The sequence below is a fragment of the Elephantulus edwardii genome, unplaced genomic scaffold (assembly GCF_000299155.1).
Source record: "Elephantulus edwardii isolate Elephantulus edwardi_28Jun2011 unplaced genomic scaffold, EleEdw1.0 scaffold00097, whole genome shotgun sequence".
Lineage (NCBI taxonomy): Eukaryota > Metazoa > Chordata > Mammalia > Macroscelidea > Macroscelididae > Elephantulus > Elephantulus edwardii.
The window spans coordinates 12,576,148-12,601,198 of NW_006399847.1; the positions used below are offsets into that span (position 1 = coordinate 12,576,148).

The following is a 25,051-nucleotide window of genomic DNA, read 5'->3' on the forward strand; positions in this document are numbered from 1 at the left end:
GTAAGCAAGCTACAGTCTTGCCATCCTCACATCTAGAGCTCATGGATAGGAAGACAAAAATGACAATTCTGCCAAAAATTATCTACAGGGTCAATGAAACCAAGACAAATACCTATGTCATTCTTTAATGAGAAAAATAAAAAACACAGCAATTTCCAATTTGATTTAATATATGATAATTTCCTTTGTGCTGGAGCTTTACACTTCTTATTTTGATGATATTGTTGATGTGTGCCATTGAGTCACATGCAACTTATTGCAACCCTATGTACAACAGCCTTAAACCCTGCTCTATCCCTTGCCAGTCTTACTGTCTCAGACATGCCTATCCCCATTTACACCAGTGACTGAATCTATCCATCTCATTGAGGGTTTTCCTCTCCTGCGCTGTCCCTCCACCCTCCCAAGCATCACATCCCTCTCTAAGGACTGGTCTCTCCTTGCAACATGTCCAAAATATGTCAGACGAAGCTTCAGAATCCTTGCCTCCAAGGAGCAGCCTAGTTTCACCCTCTCCAGAAAGAACTTGTTTGTTCTCCTAGCAGTCCATGGTACATTCAGTACTCTTCTCCAGAACCAAAGCTCAACTCGCCTATCATCCCTAGTCATTGTCCAGCTCTTTGATGCATAGCAAGTAATTGCAAAGACCATGGCCTATATCAAGCGCACATTAGTCACCAGACTGACATTGTTGCTTCTCAGTACCTTGGAGAGGTCTCTGACAGCAGACTTTCCCAATGCAATTTTTCTTTTTTCCCTTTTTTTAATTTCCTGGCTGCTGGTACCAAGAGTGTTGTTTGTAGAGCCAAGCAAACTTGAAGCTGTCAACAGTCTCAATCTATTCACCATCTATCATGATGCTGCCAGTTGGACGAGTGAGGAGGATCTTTGTCTTCTTGATATTGAGCCTAAATCCATATTGAAGGCTGCAGGCCTTGACCTTCTGCAGCAAGCACTTCAGGTCCTCTTCAGTTTCAGCAAGCACAGTTGTGTCATCTGCATAATGCAGATTGTCTATGGGTCTACTTCCAATCCTAATGCCACACTTCTCCTCATAGAGCCCAGACTCCTGGATAATTTGTTCTGATTATAGGTTGAAAAGATAGGGAGATAGGACACATCCTTGATGCACACCCTGCCCAGTTTTGAATTATGCAGTGTTTCCTTGCTCTGTTCTTGATGACTGCCTCCTGGTCCAAGTATAAGTTTCGCAAAATCACGATCAAGTGTTCTCGGATTCCCATTCATTTCAAAGTCAGCCACAGTTTGCTGTGATCCACATAGTCAGATGCCTTTGCCTAGTTAATGAAACACAGATAGACATTCCTCTGGTACTCTCTGCTTTCAGCCAAGATCCATCTGACATTAGCTATAATATCCCTAGTGCCATGGCCTCTTCTAAATCCAGCCTGCACTTCAGGCAGTTCTCTGTTTTTGATAGCAGGTTTATGAATTCTGTTTGAGAATTTTAAAGTCATTTATTATCTTCCCAAGTTTAAAACAATTCATTCTAACTTAATATAATCTTGATTTCCTCTCCATTTGGGAGTTAACTACACATTTATTATATCTTTTGTTTTCTCCTTGTTTTGACCTCTTTACTTTGCTATTTTCAGTTTTCTTGATTTACTTTGTTATTTTCAGGTCAGCTATTCACAGTGTTGCTATAAGTCGTACTGTACAACACCTAACGTCAACAACATATCTAGGTTAGAAAGCTCTGGTGGCCTAGCAGGAAGAAGCTGTATTGCAGTCCCAAGGCACGTGTTTCAAATCCACCAGCTTCTCTGTGGGAGAATGATGGGCAGTCTCTTGTGTGATTTACTGCCCCTGAATACCCACCAGAGGGTCATTTATGGGTTGTTTGGATTTGAAGGCCCACAACAAAATATATATAGGTTTTGGAGCTTTGGTGGCCTAGTGGTAAGGAACTGTGTTGCCAACATGAAGGCACACGGTTGAAATCCACCAGCTGCTCCATGGAAGAAGGATGGACAGTCTTCTCCCATGCTATCTACTTGCTCTGAAAACCCATGGGAGGGCCAGCTATGAGGCAGTTCCAAGTTGATGATTATTGTTGTTGCTAGGTGTTCTCAAGTCAATTAGGGATCATAGAACAACAAACAACATATCTAGGTTAGAAAGCTCTGATGCCATAGTCCATAAGGGAGCTTCACTGCTCTGGAGGTTCAAATCCACTAGCCACTCCAAGAGATAGATAAGCAATCTCCTATGTGATTATAGTCTCAGAAGTCCACTAGTGGAGGTGGGGCTTGCTCAACTATAAGTTATTTCCAACTGTGTGTGTGTGTGTGTGTGTGTGTGTGTGTGTGTGTGTATGTGTTGGGGAGTCTATAAACCATGTAGAGGGATTGCCCATCTTTCTCTTGCCAAGTCTTGGTGGACCCCAGCCTCCAGGGAGTGCCAGCTCTGGGTAGCAATGCACTTCCTTTTGGACAATGTCACCAGAGCTCATGAGTCCATCACAAAAGAATAATTATAAGATTATTATTACTAGTATTATTATTATTATTATTACTACTAGTATTAAAAGTTAAGGAAATGCTTATATGCAGACAGAAGCAGTCCTGGAAGCTTAATAGAGATAGGAAAGGAGGTAGAGGAGAGTGAAACTTACAAATAGAAACCTTAGGTGGAGGAAAAAGAAATACACAATAAGAGATTGATAAACTGAGTACAGTCATAATGACCCTATGAAAAACAGATCTGAACCCTGTCCTAATCTATGTTGGCGAGATCTACAATAAATTGACTTATGTCTAAAAAAAACAAAAACAACCCAGATTGATAAATGACAATCATCACAAATTACATTAATCAATTATAATTAATGCTATAAAACAAAATATCTATGAATCATTGAAAGATAAACCAATATGATTTTTATATTTTGATTCCAAATAACCTCAAAGCTAATTTTTAAAAATTTTTAAATTAATTTTAATGTAAGTTTAGAGAGACTTTGGATTTCCATTCATTTATTGTTGTGCTTTTTTTCCCTGCACAACCTCCCCCATCCCAGTTTGCTCTTCTCTTTGAAAAAGAAAAATTCTTCCATTGTTATACAATCCCTCCCCCCAAGTCCACCCTACTATGCAGCCACAAAGCTAATTTTTAAAAAATGAACATAGGGACCAAGTTAAAATTGAAGACTAAGATAATTAAAACAAGAGCCAAAACATGACCTTGAGTTTTTCCTCCCTGAATGAAAGAAAACATCTCAAAAATAGATGTGATGTATTGAACACTAATGACCAAAGACCAGACAAATTAGAGGACATCATCCATGAAGAAAACAAATGGTCATTACAAAGAAAGGCAAGAAAGGAAAGTCTAAAATGGATACAGACAAGAAAAAGAAAAAAAAAATACCAAAGTGGATTCAGTCTGAAGACTGAAACTTAACTCATGAACCTAGAGAAGCAACAGAAAGTGATGATGAAGAGAGCTAAACAGCAAATTTCAAACTGCAGCTGGGAAAGACAATAAAAAGCACAAGAACATGAGGTTAATAAATCAAAAGTAAAGAACATGTGGGACATTTCTCAAAAAGGAAAGAAATTTACTGATCAAGTTGCAATAATGAAGGATTCTATGTGCAAAATACTGGATGCAGGAAGCATAAAACATGGGAGGGATAATTGGTTGATGTCGAATCACAAAGGAGCAGATCAAGAATCATTGGTACTGAAGGAAGGTTGTCAAGCTTGGTTGAAGGCATTGTCAGAAAAGTATATCTCCATTTCCAGAAGAAAAAAAAAGTAAATCTCCAGGAACTGTATCTTTTTCCCATACCTATTCAATCTGCTCTGAACTCATTCAGCATTTCTTAAGCTCAAGGAACTGAAGAACAAATTCAAACCTCAAGTGGCTATACTTAAGGATGCTTTGGGCAGAATATTAAATGATCCAGGAAGTATTAAAAGAAGATGGAAAGAGTATAGAGAATCACGCTACCTAAAGGAATTGGCAGACACAGAAGAATTTAATGAAACAACATATGAGCAAGAGCCTACGGTGATGAAGCAAGAAGTTCAAGCTGCTTTGAAGGAATTGGCAAAAAATAAGGCCCAAGGAATTAACGATATACCAATTGACATATTTCAACTAATAGATGCTGCCCTAGATGTGCTCACCAAGCTGTGCCAAGAAATTTAGAAGACAACCACTTGGCCAACTGACTGGAAGAGAAACTATATTTGTTCCCATTCCAAAGAAAGGTGACCCAACAGAGTGTGGGAATTATCAGACAATATCATTGTTATCACAAGCAAGCAATATTCTGCTGAAGATTATAAAAAAAATGACTAAAACAGCGCATCAACAGAGAACTGCCACAAGTCCAGACTAGTTTTAGAAGGGGTCATGTTACTAGGGATTTGGTAGCTAATGTTAGATGGATCTTGGCTGAAAGCAGAAGAGTACCAGAGGAATGTCTATCTGTGTTTCATTGATTTATGCAAAGGCTTTTCACTGTGTGGATCACAACAAACTGGCTGACGCTGAGAAGAATGGGAATCCCAGAACATTTGATTGTGCTAATGGAAAACTTATACTTGGACCAGGAGGCAGTTGTCAGAACAAAGCAAGGAAACAGTGCATGGGTCAAAATTGGAAAGGGTGTACATCAGGGATGTGTCCTATATCCATACCTTTTCAACCTATATGCAGAACAGATTATCCAGGAGGCTGGGCTCTATGAGGAAAAGTGTGGCATCAGGATTGGTGAAAGATTCATCAACAATCTGCATTATGCTGATGACACAACCGTGCTTGCTGAAACTGAAGACCTGAAGCCCTTGCTGCAGAGGGTCAAGGATTGCAATCTTCAATATGCATTTAGGCTCAATATAAAAAAAAAACCCAAAGATTCTCACCACTGGGCCAATTAACAGCATCAGGTTAGATGGTGATGAGATTGAGATTGTTAACAGCTTTCGTTTGCTTGGGTCCACAGACAACACTCATGGCACCAGCAGCCAGGAACGTAAAAGATGTTTTGCGATGGAAAAGTCTGCTATTAGGGACCTCTCCAGAGTATTGAAGAACAATGGTGTCACTCTGGAGACTAAGGTGTCCTTGATACAGGCCATGGTCTTGACAATCACTTACTATGCATCAGAGAGCTGAAAAATGACTAGGGTGGATAGAAGAGAATTGATGCTTTGAGTTGTGGTGCTGGAAAAGAGTATTGAATATACCATGGACTGCTAAGAAAATGAACAGGTTTATGCTGGGTGGGGTTAAATCGGGCAGCTCCTTGGAGGCAAAGATTCTGAAGCTTCGTCTGACATACTTTGGACATGTTCCAAGGAGGGACCAGTCCTTGAAGAAGGATATCATGCTTGGGAGGGTGGAGGGACAGCGCAGGAGAGGAAGATCCTCTATAAGGTGGATTGATTAAGTAACAAGAGGAGTGGGGTGGGTGTGTCGGAAACAGTGAGACCCACAGGACAGAGCAAGGTTTAGGATTGTTGTACACAGGGTCGCAGGCGACTCGACAGCACATAACCAGCATTCAATCTGTGCATTGAGTAAATATTTGGGAAAGTTGGATTACAGAAAGAAGAATGTAGCATCAAGTTTGGAAGAAAACTCATCAAAATCTGCACTATGCAGCTGGCACAGCCTTGCTTCCTGAAAGTGAAGAAGACTTTAAACACTTTCTTATCAAAGACTACATCTCAACATCCTCACAACTGGACCAATAGGCAATAGATTTTCCTTGGGAAAAGACAATATGCTGTAGAGTGAGTAGAGTGTCAGTGAGAGAGACTCCAGGAGATAGATACCACAATAGACATGGCAGGAGATAAGAGGTTGGGACAAAATAGTCAAGGTTTTGATGTGTTGTTCCCAGGTCGTTATGAGTCTTAAGTCTACTTGTTGTTTTGTGCCGTCGGGTAAGAACCGACCCATAGCTGGCCCTCAGGTGGGTTTTCAGAGGCAGTTAATCGCACGAGAGGAGATTGCTCATCCTTCTCTCAAGGAGCAGCCTTTGAGATTGCAGCGTAGCTTCTTGTCACTAGGTCACCAGAGCACCTCTTGACTGGCACCTAAAGGGGGGAGCTTGTAGAACGGGGTCGTGTTCCCGCTAATCGGGCAGGGCCTAAGCAATAATCAGGGAGTGTCCGAAGCCCGGGGGTAGGGTCTTTTGGCGCCGGTCCGCTGGACAGGACTGAACCTGTGCTATTTGCAGGGCGTGAGCACATTCTACGGGCGGGCGGGGCACTTGTGGACTGTGGGGCGTGGCCTCTGCCGGGACTGGCCTATGATGTTTGCGGGGTGGGGCCTGAGAGGCTTGAAGGGCAGGGCTGAGGCTGGACACTGGCCTGAAACCCTGGAGGCCGTGACCGCACCCTAGGTGTGGGGCCTGTATCGTTTTGTGGGGCCGAGCCACACCCAAAGACTGGCATGTGCTGTCTGTGGGGAGGGGCCGGGGTGGCTTACGGGGCGGGCTGAGGCCGGGCACTGGGCCTGCGCAGCTGGGGGGCGTGACCGCGACCTCGGGGCGGGGCCTATGCGCTTGTGAGGCTGAGCCACGCCCAGGGACAGGTCTGAGCTGTTTGCCGGCTCACCGTGAGGGCGGGGCCAGTACGGCTTGCGGGACCAGTCCGCGGCGCAGCAATGGGCCTGCGCTGTCTGAGGGTTGGGTCCGCGGCCGGGCACTGAGCCTGCGCAGTCTGCTGAGCGTGTCTGAGGCCGAGCACTGGGCCTGCGTGGTGTGCACAGATGCGGGGCGTGTCCGTGGGCGGGGGACAGGCGGTGCGCGGGTGGTGAGAGACGGCCCCTGGCGCGCTGGCTGCTTGGCGGAGGGCGTGGCCGATCACGTAGGATTGGCACTGCTGCTTTGAAGTGCGTACGGCTGGCGGCCCTGCGCGAAGTGGGCGGTGCGGAGGTGCGGCCTGGCCTTTAGCCGCAGGCTTCGCAGGACCGGGCTGGACCCGCTGGGCGCGATAGGGTGAGTATACAGGGCTGGCATTGGGCACGTGGGCAGGGGTCCGGGCGGCTTGGCCGCAGGTGGGAGGGCAGCAGTAGGTGATGTCACGTTGGCTTGCGGGCCGTGCAGGCGCTTGAGGCCAGTGTCCCGGTCTCACCGTCCACGCCGCCTGGGACTGGAGAGGCTGCGCCCCCGACCCGGCCCGCTCTGGCCGCCAGTGTCCGCACAGAGCGAGCCACAGCCGGGGTCGCGAGGCCGGAGCAGTGGACCCTCATGCGCAGTGTTGACCCCTCGGCCAATGCCTGATGTGCACCGGCCCGCGGCTGCCGAGGGGTGGGAGCAGCATTTGAAAAAACTTAAGTGCAAAATATTTTGAAAAGATTCTTTTTTTGTTGTTTTTGTCTAATTAGCCGGGGCAGATACTAGTTTCAGAAACCATCCGACTCGAGGTGAGTCGGTGAGGTCCTAACGGTCTTTGGGGAATGTTTGATACGCACCGCATCACCCTAGGGCTTCCTCTTTAAGTGAGTCATACAGGGTAAAAAAGCCCTTTATTCTTCTCCACGGGCTAATTGCTTTAGCTGTAGTATACTTAGCATAAAGTTGTACAATAATCATAAAATCATAAACCCACTTACGTCATGACTCTTTTAAATATGTGTTCAACTCCAAGTAGTTACTAGCGTTTTTAATAGCCACTTTGGCTGTTTAATTTCTATCAGAATTTGTTTGGGTCTGGTGTTTGGTGTTTGTTTTTTTTTTCTTCTTTTAAACTAACATGTTTTTATAGTAATGGTGAAGAAGAATAGAATGAAAATATTATCTTTGTATTTTCGTAAATTATCTGGAGTTAATATGCAATGGATAACTTATTACCTGCTTTGTTCCTGATTTATTTAGGCACCGTCTTTATGGAATACAGCTTTTTTTTTATTTGATTCTTATTGATTTTATCGAAACAAAATTAGATAGCCATACAAAAATCACTAAATTAATTTGCATACAAAATTTCTAATTGTACAGATTAAAACATTGTTAAGTGTTATATAGGTAAAGAATAGTTTAGAGTTGATTTATGGACCTAAACCTAAAGTTGGCAGTGTACTTTAGAAGCTAGTCACAAGTTATCCAAAAGTAAAATATTCTAATGAATGCAAGCTGAAATGGTGTAAGAAGCAATTACTGTTAATTAAAATTACTATTAATTTGTATGAAAAAAATTATGCATTCCAAAACCTAGAAAATAGCTTAGAAAATATATTGCTAATGGATTAATAAACTGTAACAAGATAAAGCACAAAAGCTTCATGGACAGTGGACAGTTCAAAGCTGTGGCTTCATGCGGAGATGCTTCCTAGAGATGGGGCTCAGCTGAAATATTTCTCTGACCACTAGCCCCCAGTCCCACAGAAAAATAAACCTTAAAGGCTCTTTTCACTTTTCTTCCTAAAAAAAGTTACCTGTGTTTGCCTTGAATCTATTCTCTGGTTACTCAGGGTTTAGGGAAGGCTGTAACTTCCAAAGTGTTCATTTCAGAACATCTTAAAAGAAGCTAATGAGACATTATTATTTAAAAACACAGTTTGGTTTTGAATGTGTACTCTTTCATTGAGGTGGTCTTTAAATGAAAGCTTCGAAGTCTTTTGATGCAAAGAGTCTTAGTTTATTGCTGTTGTTTGTTTTTATCCTAGCATAAACCTTTGAATTAAAAGCTGTTTTGCAAAAATAAAAACAACAGAAAGTAAACTTGTTTTCTTTTTATTTGTGTAGCTTTGTGGAAGTGCGTGTTGTCTTCTTTGAAGAAACATGAAGTCACGCTGGATTGTGTTCGCTTTGCCTATTCTGGTGTTCCTGATGTGGATCCCAATGTCACTGAGCTGTAACAAAGCACTCTGTGCTAGTGATGTGAGCAAATGCCTTATTCAGGTAGGATTATGTGGGTGGCTTCTACAAGGAAAGAAGTTATCAAATCACGAAAAGCAGGAAAATGGGAAGCTTTGTAGCCAAACTACACCTAAATGTAATCACCAAGAAAAATCACTCCAGCACACTCCATTAATTTGGGTTCTTCCTCTTGTAAAGTAAAAATAGCAAAACAGGAGTCCAGGCTTTTCTATGAAAGCAGAGAAAGAGATATTTATTAGAGAAATTATTTTGCAAAGGGATACATGGAGAACCAAGGCACCACTAGCTGATTAAAGAGGAGACAATGTGATCCTCTTAAAGACACTGGAGGCAGGGAAAGGATGTCATTTATTCATGTAGAGTATTGAGTTAATGCATCCAAAGGAAAGTGTCATCCTGTTTATTCTAAAGAGAAGAGGGTCAAGTGGATTGGCCCACATGGCAGGGATTATGATGACTAAGCCTTTAACAAGTGACCACTTGTTCCTACAAGATGGCTCCACCGGAAGTATGTCCTAGGTCTTGTGAGGAGCATGCACGGATGATCTAGAGTATGACTGATTCAGCCAGTTTCTAAAACATGGGCCTGTGGCTTTAAAGATGGCCGTCTGCAGCTAAGGCTCGTGATCATCACAGAGCAGGCCTGTTTAAGAAGGCTATTCTCTGATAGGTCATCCAGTAGTCAGTCACATGGCACCGGAAATCTCTTAGCAGAGTTAAAGGTGGTTAAGAGCAAGCATGTAGGAGACTCTAGGTTCTTTTAGCGAGTTCTTGGGGCTTGCAATAGCTGCATTAACTGAATGCAGGCTTTCCTGGTCTGAACTGTCTCAAGGGCAAGTTAAAGTTTAAAACAGTTGAAATTTTCCTTCTCATTCTTTGGAAAAGTGCTTGAGACAAGGTCAGAAGGTCCCATTATGTTAATAGAAGGAAGTGACTCCTCTAGGTTGCAGGGTGGAGGCTGACTGCAACAGAATATTTAAACTTAATGAGGCCTCCTTCTCCAGTACTCATCCCCAGACCATAAGGATATTTCTTTTTATAATATTATTAAGAAATGCTAGAGTGGTGGTTTTTACTTTTCAGTTGCTTTCTTGCCTCTTGCAGTCCAAGTCTTTGGTTAGGGCCAAATGTACTGAAGACACTGGTTTGGATTTTTAACCCTCAGTTTTCTTACATACAAGCAAGATCAGAGTAAAGATACTCAGTATCTTGCTTTTAATACCTGCCATTACAACGCAATAAAGACTCCAATTTGATAATTGTCAACTCCAAGCTGACATAGCAAAGCAGTTCAGTTATTAAATTGTTGTTATATAGGTACAGTATACTAGTATACTAGGACAAAATATTAGCTAATTGTACAATTCATCAGAGCTTACAGACTTAAGAAGTAAGACTGGCCATCCACTTCTGAAATAAGAGACCCTTGAAATACCTGTGCATAGCACTGAAACACTGTTGGATATAGTGCCACAAGATGAAACCTTGAGGTCGGAATGTACTCAAAATGGAACTAGGGAAAAGCTACTTCCTCAAGGTAGTAGTTGTTGTTAGGTCGACTTGTTATTATGTATACATGCATCTAGTGGAGTAGGACCCATAGCAGCCCTGTAAACAATCTGCAACAGAGCTAGCTCTGTCATATTTGCATCATTATTGTCATCCTTGGCACATTTGAGTCCATTGCCACAGACACTTATTTCAGTCTATCTTGTTGCGATACGATTGACTACAATTCATGGAATCCCTATGAACAGTAGATCAGAGCCTTGCCTTGTCCTGTACCGACATCATGATACCCACCATGCTCAGGCCCATTATGACAGTGTGTCAGTCCCTCTCACTGAGGGTCAGAAATAAAGTCTATCTTAATGATATGGCTGATGTGGCAAGACTCAGAGTAAACAACTGCAAACATCCATTAATATTTGGAATGTAGAGTGTATGAAATGTGAATCTGGGGAAATTAGAAGTTGTGAAAAATGAAATGGAACACAAAGATCAGTAGCAAGACAGTGAGCTTAGATGACTCATATTGGCCATTTTTAATCAGACAATTACTAAGACTTGCTGTGCTGAGAATAAAATACTGAAGAGTGGTGGGTCATTCATCAAAAAGAACATTTTAAGATCTGTTCTCAAGTACAGTGCTATCAATGGTAGTATCCATGTGACTACAAGGAAAACTGTTAATACTTGTTAATTATTACTCAGATACATGCACCAACTACTAAAACCAGAGATGAAGAAATTTAGGATTTATATTGATTTTTGTAATCTGGAAGTGGACATGCACTCAGAATACGTTGATAATAATTGGTAACTGGAAATCAAAAGTTGGAAATGAAGAAGGACTCGTAGATAAGGCCTTGGTGAGAGCAATGAGATAAGAAACACATAATAGAATTTTGTACATTGTTGGATTCTACAAGATGAGACCTGGGTGTGAACTGTTTGTTTTTGTTTCATCCACAGTTGGATGTGAGCTGATTGGATTTGGCCTTGTTGGTTTTAATTGTGTCTGGGATGAACATTTTTCTAGATGGTATAGCAGTGGTCTGTTGGTTTGCTGTCCAGAGGTAACTTGAGGTTTCTGTGATGCTGAACACTGTGACACTGATGTGTCAGATGCCTTAATGGTTACCCATGGTGGACAGTGTTTGGTGGAGCTCCCAGATTGAGACAGGCTTGGAAGCAGGAGTGACATCCACTTCCTAAACTGTGTGCCTCTGGAAAATCTTATGAACTTACAGAAACGAAAATAGTTACACAACAGGGTTTAGGTATTTGTTCATAGGGTTGCTGAGTCATCCTCAACTTGATGGCATTTAACAACAACAATTATGTGCGATCAAGTCGCTTGTGACTTATTGCACAATAGCTTAGAACCCTGTCCTATCCTAAGCCAATTTCACTGTCTCTAACAGACTACTCCCATTACTCCAGTCACTATGTCAGTCCATCTCATCTGTGGTCTTCCTCTCCTGTGTTATCCCTCTACCCTTCCAAACATGATATCTTTCTCTAAGGACTAGTCCTTTTTGGCCATATGCCCAAAGTTTGAGCTTAGAAATTCTTGCCTCCATTATGCTGAGTGAAATATCTCAGTCACAAAGGGACAAATACTGCATGGTGCCACTGTTGTAGAATGGGTCTGACATCAGGGTAGGGGTATGACAGAAAAAACTGGATAAATTATGTATATTGTATTGAAACAGATGAGGGAAAGAACAGATTAGAAGTGATATATGATTGAGTATTATGGTTAGCACAGGAATCCAGAATTAAGGTTGCATAGAGAAGTGTACTGTGGTGGGGGGGTGGGGGGAAGGGATGTGGGAATTGTATACTAATGAAGGAATTTTTTTTTCTCTCTCTTCGGAGAGGGAAGCGAGCTGGTGGGGAGGGGTGGACAGGGAGAAAGTTGCGGCAGTGAATGAATGGAAATCCAAAAACCTCTGTAAAAAAAAAATTCTTGCCTCCAAGAAGAAACTTAGTTTCACCCACTCTAGGACAGGCCTGTTTGTTTTCTTGGCAGTTTATGGTATACTATGTACTCTTCTCCAGCACCACAACTCAAAGGCATCGATTCTTCTGTCATCTTTGTTCATTGTCCAGCTCTCTGATGCATAGCAAGTAATTGTTGAGACTATGGGTTGGATGCACCTTAGTCTCTAGACAGACATTGTTGTTCTTCAGTACTCTGGAGAGGTCCCTGACAGCAGGCTTTCCTAATGCAATTCATCTTTTGATTTCCTAACTGCTGGTGTCAAGAGTGTTGATTGTGGAAGCAAGTTGAAATTGTTACTAATCTCAATCTCTTCTCCATCTGTTTTGATTACTGCCATTTGACCCAGTGGTGAGAGTCTTTGTTTTCTTGATGTTGAGCCTCAGTCCATGATATGGATTGCAGTCTTTGACTACCTGCAGCAGATGTTTTTTTAAAAACCTAAGCAGTGGTTGTATACATGGACCTCAACTGGTGAAATACACAGGAGTCATGCTGATATGAAATATACGGGAGTCATGCTGATACACCTGTAAAAAGAGTCAGTGAGGAAGCTCATCTCAGTACTCAGAATAAGGCCAACTACCAGCTATGGAACAGATCATCAGTTACTAGTGTGCAAGTTCAAATTGAAGCTGAAGAAAATTAAAACAAGAACCAAAACACAACTGTGAGTTTATCCCCTCTAAATATCAAGAATAGATTTGATGCATTGAACACTGTTTACCAAAGACCAGGCAAGTTGTGTAATGACATCAAAGACATAGATGAAGAAACCAAAATGTGATTAAAAAGGTGGGGTATACTGTCCAGTTGGACTAGAACCAACTCATAGCTGACCCTCCAGCAGATTTTCAGATTCTGTGAATCAGACAAGAGAGAATTGCCCATCTCTCTCCTGTGAAACAGCTGGTGGATTTAACTGCAAGCCTTTGGGTTGACAGCCCAGCATATTACCACTTGGCAACTTGAATTCCAGTTCTTCAGCATAGAGAAGCCAAAATGAAGGGAAGAAATGATGAAGTAAGACTTGAACAGAGATTTCAAAGGGCAGCTTGAGAGAAAAGTATCATTTAATATTAATAAAGACATACTCAAAGATTTGGAGTTAAAAACCAAAAGAAAACACCACCCTGGGTATTTCTCAAGTAGAGAAGACTGAAAAACAGATTCAAGACTCGAGTTGCTGTACTGAAGGTTCCTATTGGCAGAATCTTGACTGTTTCAGGAAGTGTCAAAAGAAGATGAAAGGAATACACAGAGGCACTGTACCAAAAAGAATTGGTTGACACTGAACTATTTTGGCAAGTAACACTTGGTTAAGAACGATTGCTACTAAAGGAAGATGTCCAAGTTGCACTGAAGACATTGAACATAAGGCCCTGGGAATGTTGGCCTACAATTTGATGTATTTCAGCAAACAGATGCAGCCCTGAGTATGCTTAGTAGCCTATGCTAAGAAATTTGGAAGATGTAGCCAGCTGACTGGAAAAGATCTGTATTTGTTTCCATTCTAAAAAAAGATGAACTGACAGAGTTCATTATTTTCAAATACTATCACATACCATTTGTCTTAATGGAGATTATTATTAAAAAATAGCTTGACAAGTCACCTGTGTAAATAATACTAAATTACAGGTAACAGCGGGAAGAATGGAAATTCTTTAACACTTAATTCTGTTCTAAACCAAAACATTAAAAACTTGTACATAGACCAAGAAGCAATTATTTGACCAGAACAACAAGGTTTTGCATGGTTGAATAATTAGGAAAAGTGTGTGTCAGGATTGTGTCCTTTCTCCATGCTGCGGAAGACGGTCTCCATGAAGGTGATGTCAGGATTGGAGGACGAGTAGGTAGCAGCTTCCATTATGCATGTGACATAACATTGCTTATAGAAAGTGAAGAAGACTTGAAGCATTTATTGAAGAAGTTAAAAAACTTTCAATATGGGTTGCATCTCAACTTCAAGAATACAACATCTATGAACCAATAGACATCGTGATATATGGAGAAAATATTGAAGTAATCATTGATTTAATTTTACTTGGATCCGCAATCAACACTCATGGAAGTAGGAGTCTAGAAATCAAAAGGCGTGTGGCGTTGGAGAAATACACTGTCAAGGACATCTCTAAAGTGCTAAAGAGTAAAGGTGTCACTTTAAAGAATAAGGTGTACCTGACCCAACCATTGTATTTTCAGTTGCTTCATATGCATGTGAAAGTTGGGCAGTGAGTAAACAGACTGAAGAAGAATTGTGGCATTGGAAGAGAGTACTGACTATCTCATAGACTACTAAAAGAGGAAACAAATCTCTCTTGGGGGAAATTCAACCAGGTTATCTCATATCCTTTGTGTTTTAAGGTGGCTCCAGTCTTTGGAAAAAGATATTATGGCAGGGAATAGTAGAGGGTTAGGGCAAGAGAGGAAGAACCTTAATGAGATGGAGTCACAGCTGAGCCTGATGGGCTCCAGTATGCCAGAGGTTATGATAGCACAAAATAGGGCAGGGTGCTTTTGTTTGTTTTTTGTTCTTTGGTTAGTTTTCTTTTTCTTTTAACTTTTCTAAATCCTCCAGCAAGTTCAGAGGCTGTAAATCAATGGGAGGATATTATCCATCCTTCTCCTGAGGTGGGTTGGAATGCCCCACGTTTGATTGGCAGCATAACTTCCTATATCCACTAGACCACCAGAGCTTCATTTTTATTATTTTCCTTGCAATCATCACGACAAAATTGTTTATATAGCCACAGCCTTCATTTATCTTAGGAGAAAATAAAGGTTCAGTAATGTGATTCTCATTACATAGCTAAAATTACCCCTGAAACTTGATCTGTTTGACGACCATACATCTTTCCCATTGAACAAACTGACTAGTAATACTCAGCTTACTGACTCTAAAGATGTGCTGATTAATGGCAGACTTAACGTCTTTCTTAGCCATTCTCTTTTTTTCCGTCTTACTAGACCATGTTTTGCATTTATCTGCCTTTATTATCCTTTCATTGTGGAGATAAGCTGTAAACTAAGACAGTAAATACATATTATTGTGTATGTTTATCTGCTGACACTTGACTGTCGTCCAGGTGTGAAACTAATTGTGAGTACCTATAGAAACTAAGTCTGTTTCTAGAGAGAGAGGCAGTTTTCTCATTTCCTGTCTCTGAGTTGAAGCTAAAATGTTAGGAATACTGACATTTGAATAAGCTGCCACTATCTCAGTTCTGCTTATCCTTACTTTGCATTTAAAATTAAAACCTTTTATCTAGAGAAGTCTGTTGAGTTTTGAGGTTTTTACTGTGGAGCTTTTCAAGTATAAAAGGGAGAAAAAAACTGTAATACCAGCAGTTACAGTTGTCATTAACTCGCTGGCTCTGATGGTGCAGTCTGTAGGGCGTTGCACTGCTCTCCCAAAGGCCACACCTCTGCTGGTTTTAATCTACCAGCGACTTCACAAGAGATGGGCAATCTCCTATATGATTTACAATATCCAGAAATTGACTGCAGATCAGCTGTGAATGAGTTAGATGCAAAGGTAATGAGTTTGAGTTTGGACGTTGTTTCATTTCTATCCCTTTATACTGTCCACTATGGTTATAGTTTAATTTCAAAAAAATTCCTCATTCTACTTATTTGTAATTATTGTGGTATGTATCTCTAAAAGATAAGAACTGTTTAAAACATGATTATTAATAACAATGCAAGTATTTTGAAATAATTCTTTAATATCATCTAAGTTGGTTTTTTTAAAAATTTCATTGCTCTGAAGGAATTGGCAAAAAACAAGGCTCCAGGAGTTGACAGCGTATCAATTGATTTATTTCAACAAACAGATGCTGCCCTGGATGTGCTCACTAAGTTGTGCCAAGAAATCTGGAGAACAGCCAGCTGGCCAACTGAATGGAAAAGTATCATTGATATCACATGCAAGCCAGAATCTGCTGAAAATTATCCAGAAACGTTTGGAACAATATGTCAGCAGAGAACTGCCAGATGTGCAGGCTGGATTTAGAAGAGGTCATGGTACTAGGGATATTATAGCTAATGTTAAATGGATCTTGGCAGAAAGCAGAGAATACCAGAAGAATGTCTATCTGTGCTTCATTGACTCTGCAAAGGCTTTTGAGTATGTGGATCACAACAAGCTATGGCTGACTCTGAGAAGAATGGGAATCCCAGAACATTTGATTGTGCTAATGCGAAACCTATACTTGGACCAAGAGGCAGTCGTCAGAACAGAGCAGGGAGACACTGGATGGTTCAAAATCAAGAAAGGGGTCCATCAGGGATGTATTTTTGTATGCAGAACAGATCATCTGAGACGCTGGCCTGTATAAGGAGGAATGTGGCATCAGGATTGGTGGAAGAATCATCAACAACCTGTGTTATGCAGATGACACAACCCTGCTTGCTGAAACTGAGGAGGACCTGAAGCGCTTGCTGTGGAAGATCGAGGACTGCAGCCTCCTATATGGACTGAAGCTCATCATCAAGAAAACAAAGATTCTCACCGCTTGGGCCAATTGGCAGCATCAGTGTGGATGGTGAAGAGATTGAGAGAGTTAAGAGTTTTAGTTTACTTGGTTGCACAGTCAACACTCTTGGTAACAGCAGCCAGGAAATCAGGAGACAAATTGCATTGGGTAAGTCAGCTGTGAGGGACCTCTCAAGAGTATTGAAGAACAGCAACATCAGGCTGGAGACTAAGGTGCGCCTGATCCAGGCTACAGTCTTTGCAATTACGTGCTGTGCATCAGAGAGTTGGACAGTGAATAGGGATGCTAGAAAGAGAATTAATGCCTTTGAGCTGTGGTGCTGGAAAAGAGTGTTGAATCTACCATGGACTGCTAGGGGAACAAACAGGTTTGTCCTAGAGAGGGTGAAGCCAGAATGCTCCTTGGAGTCAAGGATTCTGAAGCTTCATCTGACATACTTTGGGCATGTTGCAAGGACGGACTGGTCCTTGGAGAGGGACATCATGCTTGGGAGAGTGGAGGGATGGTGCAGGAGAGGAAGACCCTTGATGAGATGAATCTATTCTGTTATTGGAGTGATGGGAATGAGTGCGTTGGATGCGGCAAAGTTGTCACTGGATAGAACGGCGTTTAGGGCTCTTGTACAGAGGGTCGCTATGAGTTGCAAGTGACTCAATGGCACATAACAACAACAATGTTAGATGGATCTTGGCAGAAAGCAGAGAGTACCAGAAGAATGTCTATCTGTGTTTCATTGACTATGCAAAGGCATTTGAGTGTGTGGATCACAATAGATTGTGGCTAACTTTGAGGAAAATGGGAATCCCAGAACACTTGATTGTGCTTATGTGAAACCTATGCTTGGACCATAAAGCAGTCCTCAGAACAGCGCAAGGAAACACTGCATGGTTCAAAATCAAGAAAGGAGTGCATCAGGGATGCATCCTGTCTCCATACATTTTCAGTCTGTATACAGAACAGATCATTTAGAAAGCAGGGCTTTATGAGGAGAAATGTTGCATCAAGATTGGAGGAAGACTCATCAACAACTTAACGTTATGCAGATGACACTTGCTGAAACTGAAGAAGACCTGAAGTTCTTGCTGCAGAAGGTCAAAGACAATAATCTTCACTATAGATTGAAGCTCAGCATCAAGAAGACAGAGATTCTCACCACAGGACTAGTTGGCAGCACCACGATAGATGGAGAAGAAATTGAAATTGTTAACAATTACAACTTGCTTGGCACCACAATCAACACTGTTAACACCAGCAGTCAGGAAATCAAAAGATTAATTTCATTGGGAAAATCTGCTGTCAGGGACTTCTCCGGAGTACTGAAAAGCAATGATGTCAGTCTAAAGACAAAGGTGTGCCTAATTCAGGCCATGGCCTTTGCAATTACTTGTTAAGCTTCAGAGAGCTGGACAATGACTAAGAATGACAGAAGAAGAATCAATGCCTTTGATTTGTGGTGCTGGAAAATAGTCTTGAACTCATGGACTGCCAAGAAAACAAGTAAGTCTGTTTTGGAGAGGGCAAAACCAAGCTTGTCCTTGGAGGATAGGATTTTTAACCTCCATCTCACCTACTTTCGGCACATGGCCAGAAAAACCAGTCCTTGGAGAAGGATATCATGCATGGAATGGCGGGACAGTGCAGGAGAGGAAGACCCTGGATGAGATGGATTGATACAGTAACTGGGGCAATGGGGATTAGTGTGTAGGAATTAGTGAGACTGGCTTTGGACAGGGGCAAGGTGGTTCAGAGCTACTGTCATTATGGGTCGCAGATGACTTGATGGCACATAACAGCAGTCGGGTTTTGGTCATATATGTATTTTGTTTGTATCATTAATTACAGTTGATTAATGCAATTAATTACGTTGTCTCCTCAAAATGTTTTTTTTTTCAATTTCTTTCCCTTCACCCAGCCATTCTACTAACTTTGCTCCCCTCCCACACTCTACTCACCCTCATTAGCCCTCCAAGATTGATTCTGTGCAGAAGCATTTCCTTAGTTGGGTTTTATTTCAGTCAGTTAGGCTTATTTCCTTTCATATCATTAATTAAAGCACCCACAATGTCTGATCTCCATTTGTTCCCCATTTCCCTTCATCTGTTCCAACAAAGTAGTCATTGTCTGTCCATTAATTTGTTTATACCTGCCATTTTGATACAACTTTACAGTCTGATGATAGCTGAAGAGTTGGTGGCCTGCGCACAAAGTCCCATTCACTGGTCGGACGGGTGTTTTCCCAGGGTTTTGGAGTGTAGCTTTGCTGTGTCTGTGTGCTGGCAGACATTGACTTTAACCTCACGTTGGTTTTGCACTCTCCAAGTCTGTAACTTCTATTAAAATAAGTAATTACCCGGGATCTCACTCATCATGTCACACTGCTTCGATGTCATGCCTTGAACCCCGTACTCCAAAAAATGTGAGCTGTAATCTAACCTCGACCTGTGTTATGATCCCGTTGTAGAATGGCTTAGTTATGGTGATGAGTATAAAATGTCTCTTAAAAAAAAATAAAATAAAATAAGTAATTAAAAACCTTGTTCTGAGGGGAGCTCTGGTGGCCTAGTGGCAAGAAGCTGCAACTACAATCCCAGAGGTGCACGGTTCGAATCCACCAGATGCTCTGCCGGGGAAGGAGGGGCAATCTCCTCCTGTACCAGTCAGATCTGATTTGACGGTACACGCACACAAAACTTAATTAAAAATTAAAAAAATAAAAAAAAAAACCCTTGTTCTGTAAATGAACATTTAAAAGATAAAAGTTTTGGCTAATATTTATGAACCCTCTCAAAGTTGTTTGGAGTTTTGTTTGTTTTTATAGTTTAATGCTTGAGAGATAATTATATAGGTGTGGCAGAAATTCAGATGAAACTTCACTTGTTAATGTAAACTCATTGGTAAGAAGCTAGATCTTGTTTTTGTAATTAATTACATTTTTGAGGTTTCCTCTACCCTCAGAGCCAAGGTCATCAGACCTTTTTTTTAGTGTAACAGAGACAATTTTTCTAATGAATAGTGGCACAGAGTTTGTGACATTAAAAAATAACTGGGTCTATAAGGAAGGGAACGAGGAGGATGGGAAGGTGTGAAACCATAGGTCCACACAGTTTGTTGAGGTGGGAAAAGGAAATTGGAAGGATCTGGATTAAAAAACAGGGTAATAATGGTAAAAGTCCAGTGGTAATTAATGTTATAATATATAAAGCATAAGTATGATTGTATGAAACACAGTATGGATGAGGAATAGTGTGAAACACAATGTATATGAGGGGTTTTTTTGGTTTTTTTTTTTTGTGTATATGAGTTTTGTAAGCAAATCGATAAAAAATAATAACTGCAATAAAAAAATAATAACTGTGTCTAGAGAATTGAGGATTGTTTCCCTTTTACCTACAACTTTTATTGGGCTTTGAAGTGAAACATATTCATCCCACCATCATCTCTAGCATTCTAAGCTTTCATGTCTGTTTCTCTTACTCTATATAGTTAAGTAACAAACTAACATTTCTTTTGCTCACAGATTGAAGTTTTTCAGGAGAGCTAGGTGGAGCAACTCACATCTGCTCCTGGTAGCATTCTGTAGGATGGCAGAAAGGTTGGAGGCTCTGAAGCTGCTTTCTGCAGTAACGTGGATGGGTCAGGCATTGGATGAATCAGGCATTGCTCACTTAACCCTATGACTTCCTGCAGCGATGGGGTACGAGGCATATACAGCATACCTTTTTGTTAGCTGCCAGTGCTTAACCATTGTACTACCAGGGCTCCTTTCTCAAATGTATGAACCTACTGCTGTTGCAGACCGAGGGTAAAGTATTTTTATAATTATTAATAATGAGATAGACAACCAGGAATGAAATAAAACAGACAGGGAGCCAGCAGTTCCAATAACTGAAGGGCCTCAAGCCATGTCTATCTGTGTATTTATTGAGAAGAATAATGAAAGTAAACAAAGGAAAATCACAGGGGAGTAGTAAATAAAAACAAAGGATCATGGGGAAGTCTTTTGCAAATAAGGCCTAATTCTTCTCTGTTTACCTTAGGCTTATCTCAGGAGGGAGGGATTCAGGTAATACAAACTAAGAATTATGTAGACTCTTAATGAATGCCTTAGTGCCACAGGATGAATTATAGCTTGTATAATTCCCTCATATCCTGATATAGCATATAGCATTTGGTTTATTATAAATATGAAAATTTTATATTTGGCTTCCCACACACTGCCCTTCCCACACACTTCTGACATGTAGGACCCAATAGAACAGACTACAACTGCCCTATGGAGTTTCCAGGTCTCTATGTTTTTACAGAAAACAACTGCCTCATCTTTGTTCTGTGGAACATCTGTTAGATCATGATAGCTGACCTTTCTGGAACCAGCCCAGTGCTTACTTGTGTTCCTTCCTCACCACATGCATCTGTTGTTGTATACCAACAGGTCAGCACTGACTCATAGTTGACCCTCTGGTGAGTTTTCAGAGGCAGTAAGATGCATAGTAGGAGACTGCCCATCTTTCTTCCATGAAGCAATTCCTTACCACTTAGCCACCAGAGAGAACTTTTTGTTTGTCTGTGTTGTTGTTGTGTACCATAGAGTCAGAACCAACCCATAGCTGATCCTCCAGAGGGTTTACAGAGACAGCTAATCACATGGGAGGAGATTGCCCATCTTTCTCTTGAAGAGCAGCTTTTGGCCTTGAACCACTTGCCTTTGGGGTTGTAGTGTAGCTTCTTGTCATTAGGACACCAGAGCTCCTTGAACAGGAGAGGGAGACTCCAGAAGAGATGGATTGATACAGTAACTGGAGTAATGGAGGTAGATGTGTCAGAGTCAGTGAGAGAGGCTAAGGATAGGACAGGCTTCAGAGCTGTTGTACATAGGGACAGTATGAGTCACAGGTGACTCAATAGCAGCACATAACAACAAGCCACCAGAGCTCCCTAGATCTGATGTACTCGAGCCCATTGTTAGAGTCACTGTGTCAATCCATCTTACTGTGCTTTCTTACTCTGACCCACTATTTTTCCCCACATGATGTTCTTTTCCAAGGACAGGCCAATCCTAACAACATGCCCAAAGTATATCAGATAACAGTCTACCATTCTTGTCTCTAAGGAGCATCCTGTTCATACTTCTTCCAAGATTCACATGTTTGTTCTTTTGGAAGTCCACGGGATTGTCAGTACTCTTCTTCAACACCACAATTTAGAGGCATCTTTTTCTGTCATCCTTATTCCTTGTCCAACTTTTAGATGCATAGGAAGCAGTAGAAAAGACTATGGCTTGGGTCAGGTGCACCTTAGTTTTTAGAGACATCTTTACTCCTTAGCACTTAAAAGAGATGGTTGACCACCTATTTTCCCATTGCAACACATCTTGTTTGTTTGCTTTCCCATTGCAACATATCTTGTGATTTTTTTTTTTTTACTGTTGGTGCCATGGTACTGGATTGTAGATCCAAGTAAAATAATTGATAACATCAGTCTTTTCTCCATCTATCATCATGGTCCATCTCATTGTCTAGTGGCCAGGATTTCTGTTTTCTTGATGTTACTGTAATCCATATGGACATCTTTGATCTTCTGCACTAAGAATTTCAAGTCTTCTTGCAGTAGGCAAGTTTGTGTCATCTGCATAATGCAGATTATTGATGAATCCTCCTCCAGTTCTGATGCCATATTCTTCATGTGCTTCAGGTTCTTGAATTATTTGCTCAGCATACACATTGAATATGTAGGGGGAGAGGATACAACCCTTGATGCTTACCTTGCAGAGAAAAGATCGATATTGTTGATAACATGACATGTCGAAACATGTCAGTTGGTATTCCATCCATTCTTTGTTGTTGTTGTTGTTTATTTTTTTATTTTAATAATTTTAATGAACATTTTACAGAGATTTTGGATTTCCGTTCATCCATCGTTGCACTTTTCTCCCTGCCCAGCCCTCTCCCCTGCCCCCTCCCCCCAGTTCGCTCCTCTTTTTGAAAATTAAAAGAAAAATTCTTTCTTTGGTATACAACCTTCCCACCGCCCCAAGTACACTCCACTATGCAACCTTAATTGTGGACTCTTGTGATAACTATAATACCCTATAATATATCATTTTTAAATTATTCTCTCCCTCATCTGTTTCAATGCAGTATACACAATTTATCCAGTTTTTCTCAGTCTTACCCCAACCCTGATATCACTCCCATTTTATAGCATTGGCACTATGCAGTATTTGTCTTTTTGAGACTGAGATATTTCACTTAGCATAATGTCCTCCAGGGTCACCCATTTTGAATAATATTGCATGAGTTCCTTGTTTTTCAATGCAGTGTAGTATTCCATTGTGTGAATATACCACAGCTTCTCTATCCATTCGTTTGTTGATGGGCACCTGGGTTGTTTCCAACTCCTTGCTATTGTGAACACAGCCGTGATAAACATGGGTGTGCATATATCTGCTTGGATGTCAGTTATGGTCTCTTTGGGGTATATTCCCAGTAGTGGTATTGCCGGGTCAAATGGTATCTCTATTTGCAACTTTTTGAGAAAGCGTCATACTGCCTTCCACCGTGGTTGCACCATTTTGCACTCCTACCAACAATGAATAAGGGTTCCAGTTTCTCCACAACCTCACCAGCATTTGTTGCTTGCTTTCTGTTAAATTTTGCTGTTTTTACTGGGATGAGATGGTATCTCATAGTTGTTTTGATTTGCATCTCTCTTGGAGCTAGGGATTTTGCAAATTTCTCCATGTGCTTGTTGGCCATCTGAATGAAGTGTTGTTCCTATCCTGTGCCCATTTTTCTATTGGATTATTTACCTTTATCTTGTGGGGCTCAAGTATTTTATAAATTGTAGATATAAGTCCCTTATCTGACATGTCATTACCAAATACTTTTTCCCAGTCTGTGGCTTCCCTTTTTACCCTGTTGGAGAAATTTTTGGATGTGCATAGGGATTTGATTCATAGAAGGTCCCATTCATCTATTTTTCTTCTCCTGGTTGTAGATCCATCCATCCTTGAGGCCTTATGTTTTACCAGTGCCTTCAGTACAACTTGAACTTCTTCATTACCACAGGCTATTGATTAATATACTACTTCTGAAATGTCTGTGTCAACTAGTTCTTTATTGGCACAGTCTTTGTCTTTTTTCCATCTTCTATCATTCAAGTTTTTGCCCATAGAATCTTTTCAGTATAATAATTCAAGGCCTGAATTTTCAGTTTCAGAACTGGTTTTTTTGTTTGTTTGTTTACAGTTCTTTCCGTTTAAATATCAAGTGAGTTTGGCCCTTTTGGTGTTCTATCTTCAGTGCATTGCACATTTCATTATAAGACATTGTCTTAACAAGTTGTGGTTTGAAATCTTTTGTCCATCCCTTATACTTCAGCATTTCTTCTCATTGCTTTGGCTTCTCTCCAGTCCAGTGCCATTTCCGGAGTCTTCCAACATCCATTTTGGATTTTTATTTCTTCCATGTCTTTGTAATGGCCTTTCACTTTCTCCCTGGATGGTATCCTTGATGTCCCACAACCATTTTTTCTTTAATCACTAATGTTCAGTGCATCAAACTTTTTCTTACAAATAGTAAGTGAACAATAAGTAAAATATAAAATTCAAGATGTACCAAAGTCACAAGGCTTACTAAAATAGAGCAAAATGTGTTGGTTCTTGTTTCATTTTTTGTTAAAACTCACAGGCTAGGGCAGGCCTAGTATTGTTAATGCCAGGACCAGAGTCTGAATAGTCAGTTTGTCAAAGCATTCTCCTTCAGGTGGGTAGGTTAGTGGTTAGCACTAGCAATAAAGTAAAAGCATACAATTAAAAATGAAGGGAAATGCAACAAGTAAAAGGGGAAGATATTGACATATTTCAGCTAACAGATGCTGCCCTGGACGTGCTCACCAAGTGGTGTCAAGAAATCTGGAGAACAACCACTTGGCTGACTGACTGGAAGAGATCTATATTTGTTCCCATTCCAAAGAAAGGTGACTCAACTGAGTGTGGAAACTACAGAACAATATCATTGATTTCACATGCAAGCAAAATTTTATTGAAGATTATCCAAAAACGACTGGAACAGCACATTAGCAGAGAACTACCAGAAGTCCAGGCTGGGTTTAGAAGGGGTCGTGGTACTAGGGATATTGTAGCTAATGTTTGATGGATCTTGGCAGAAAGCAGGGAGT

General features: G+C 41.0%; 1 protein-coding gene across 1 annotated transcript in view; it reads left to right on the forward strand.

Moving 5' to 3' along the window:
- Nucleotides 1-8,767: 8,767 nt before the first annotated feature.
- The window catches only part of LOC102876488 (twisted gastrulation protein homolog 1-like), a 96,722-nt gene continuing 80,438 nt past the window's right edge, over nt 8,768-25,051 (forward strand). The window contains exon 1 of the mRNA XM_006891419.1: nt 8,768-8,887. Coding sequence (XP_006891481.1) covers nt 8,768-8,887 — 120 coding nt within the window. The remainder of the gene's footprint in view (nt 8,888-25,051) is intronic.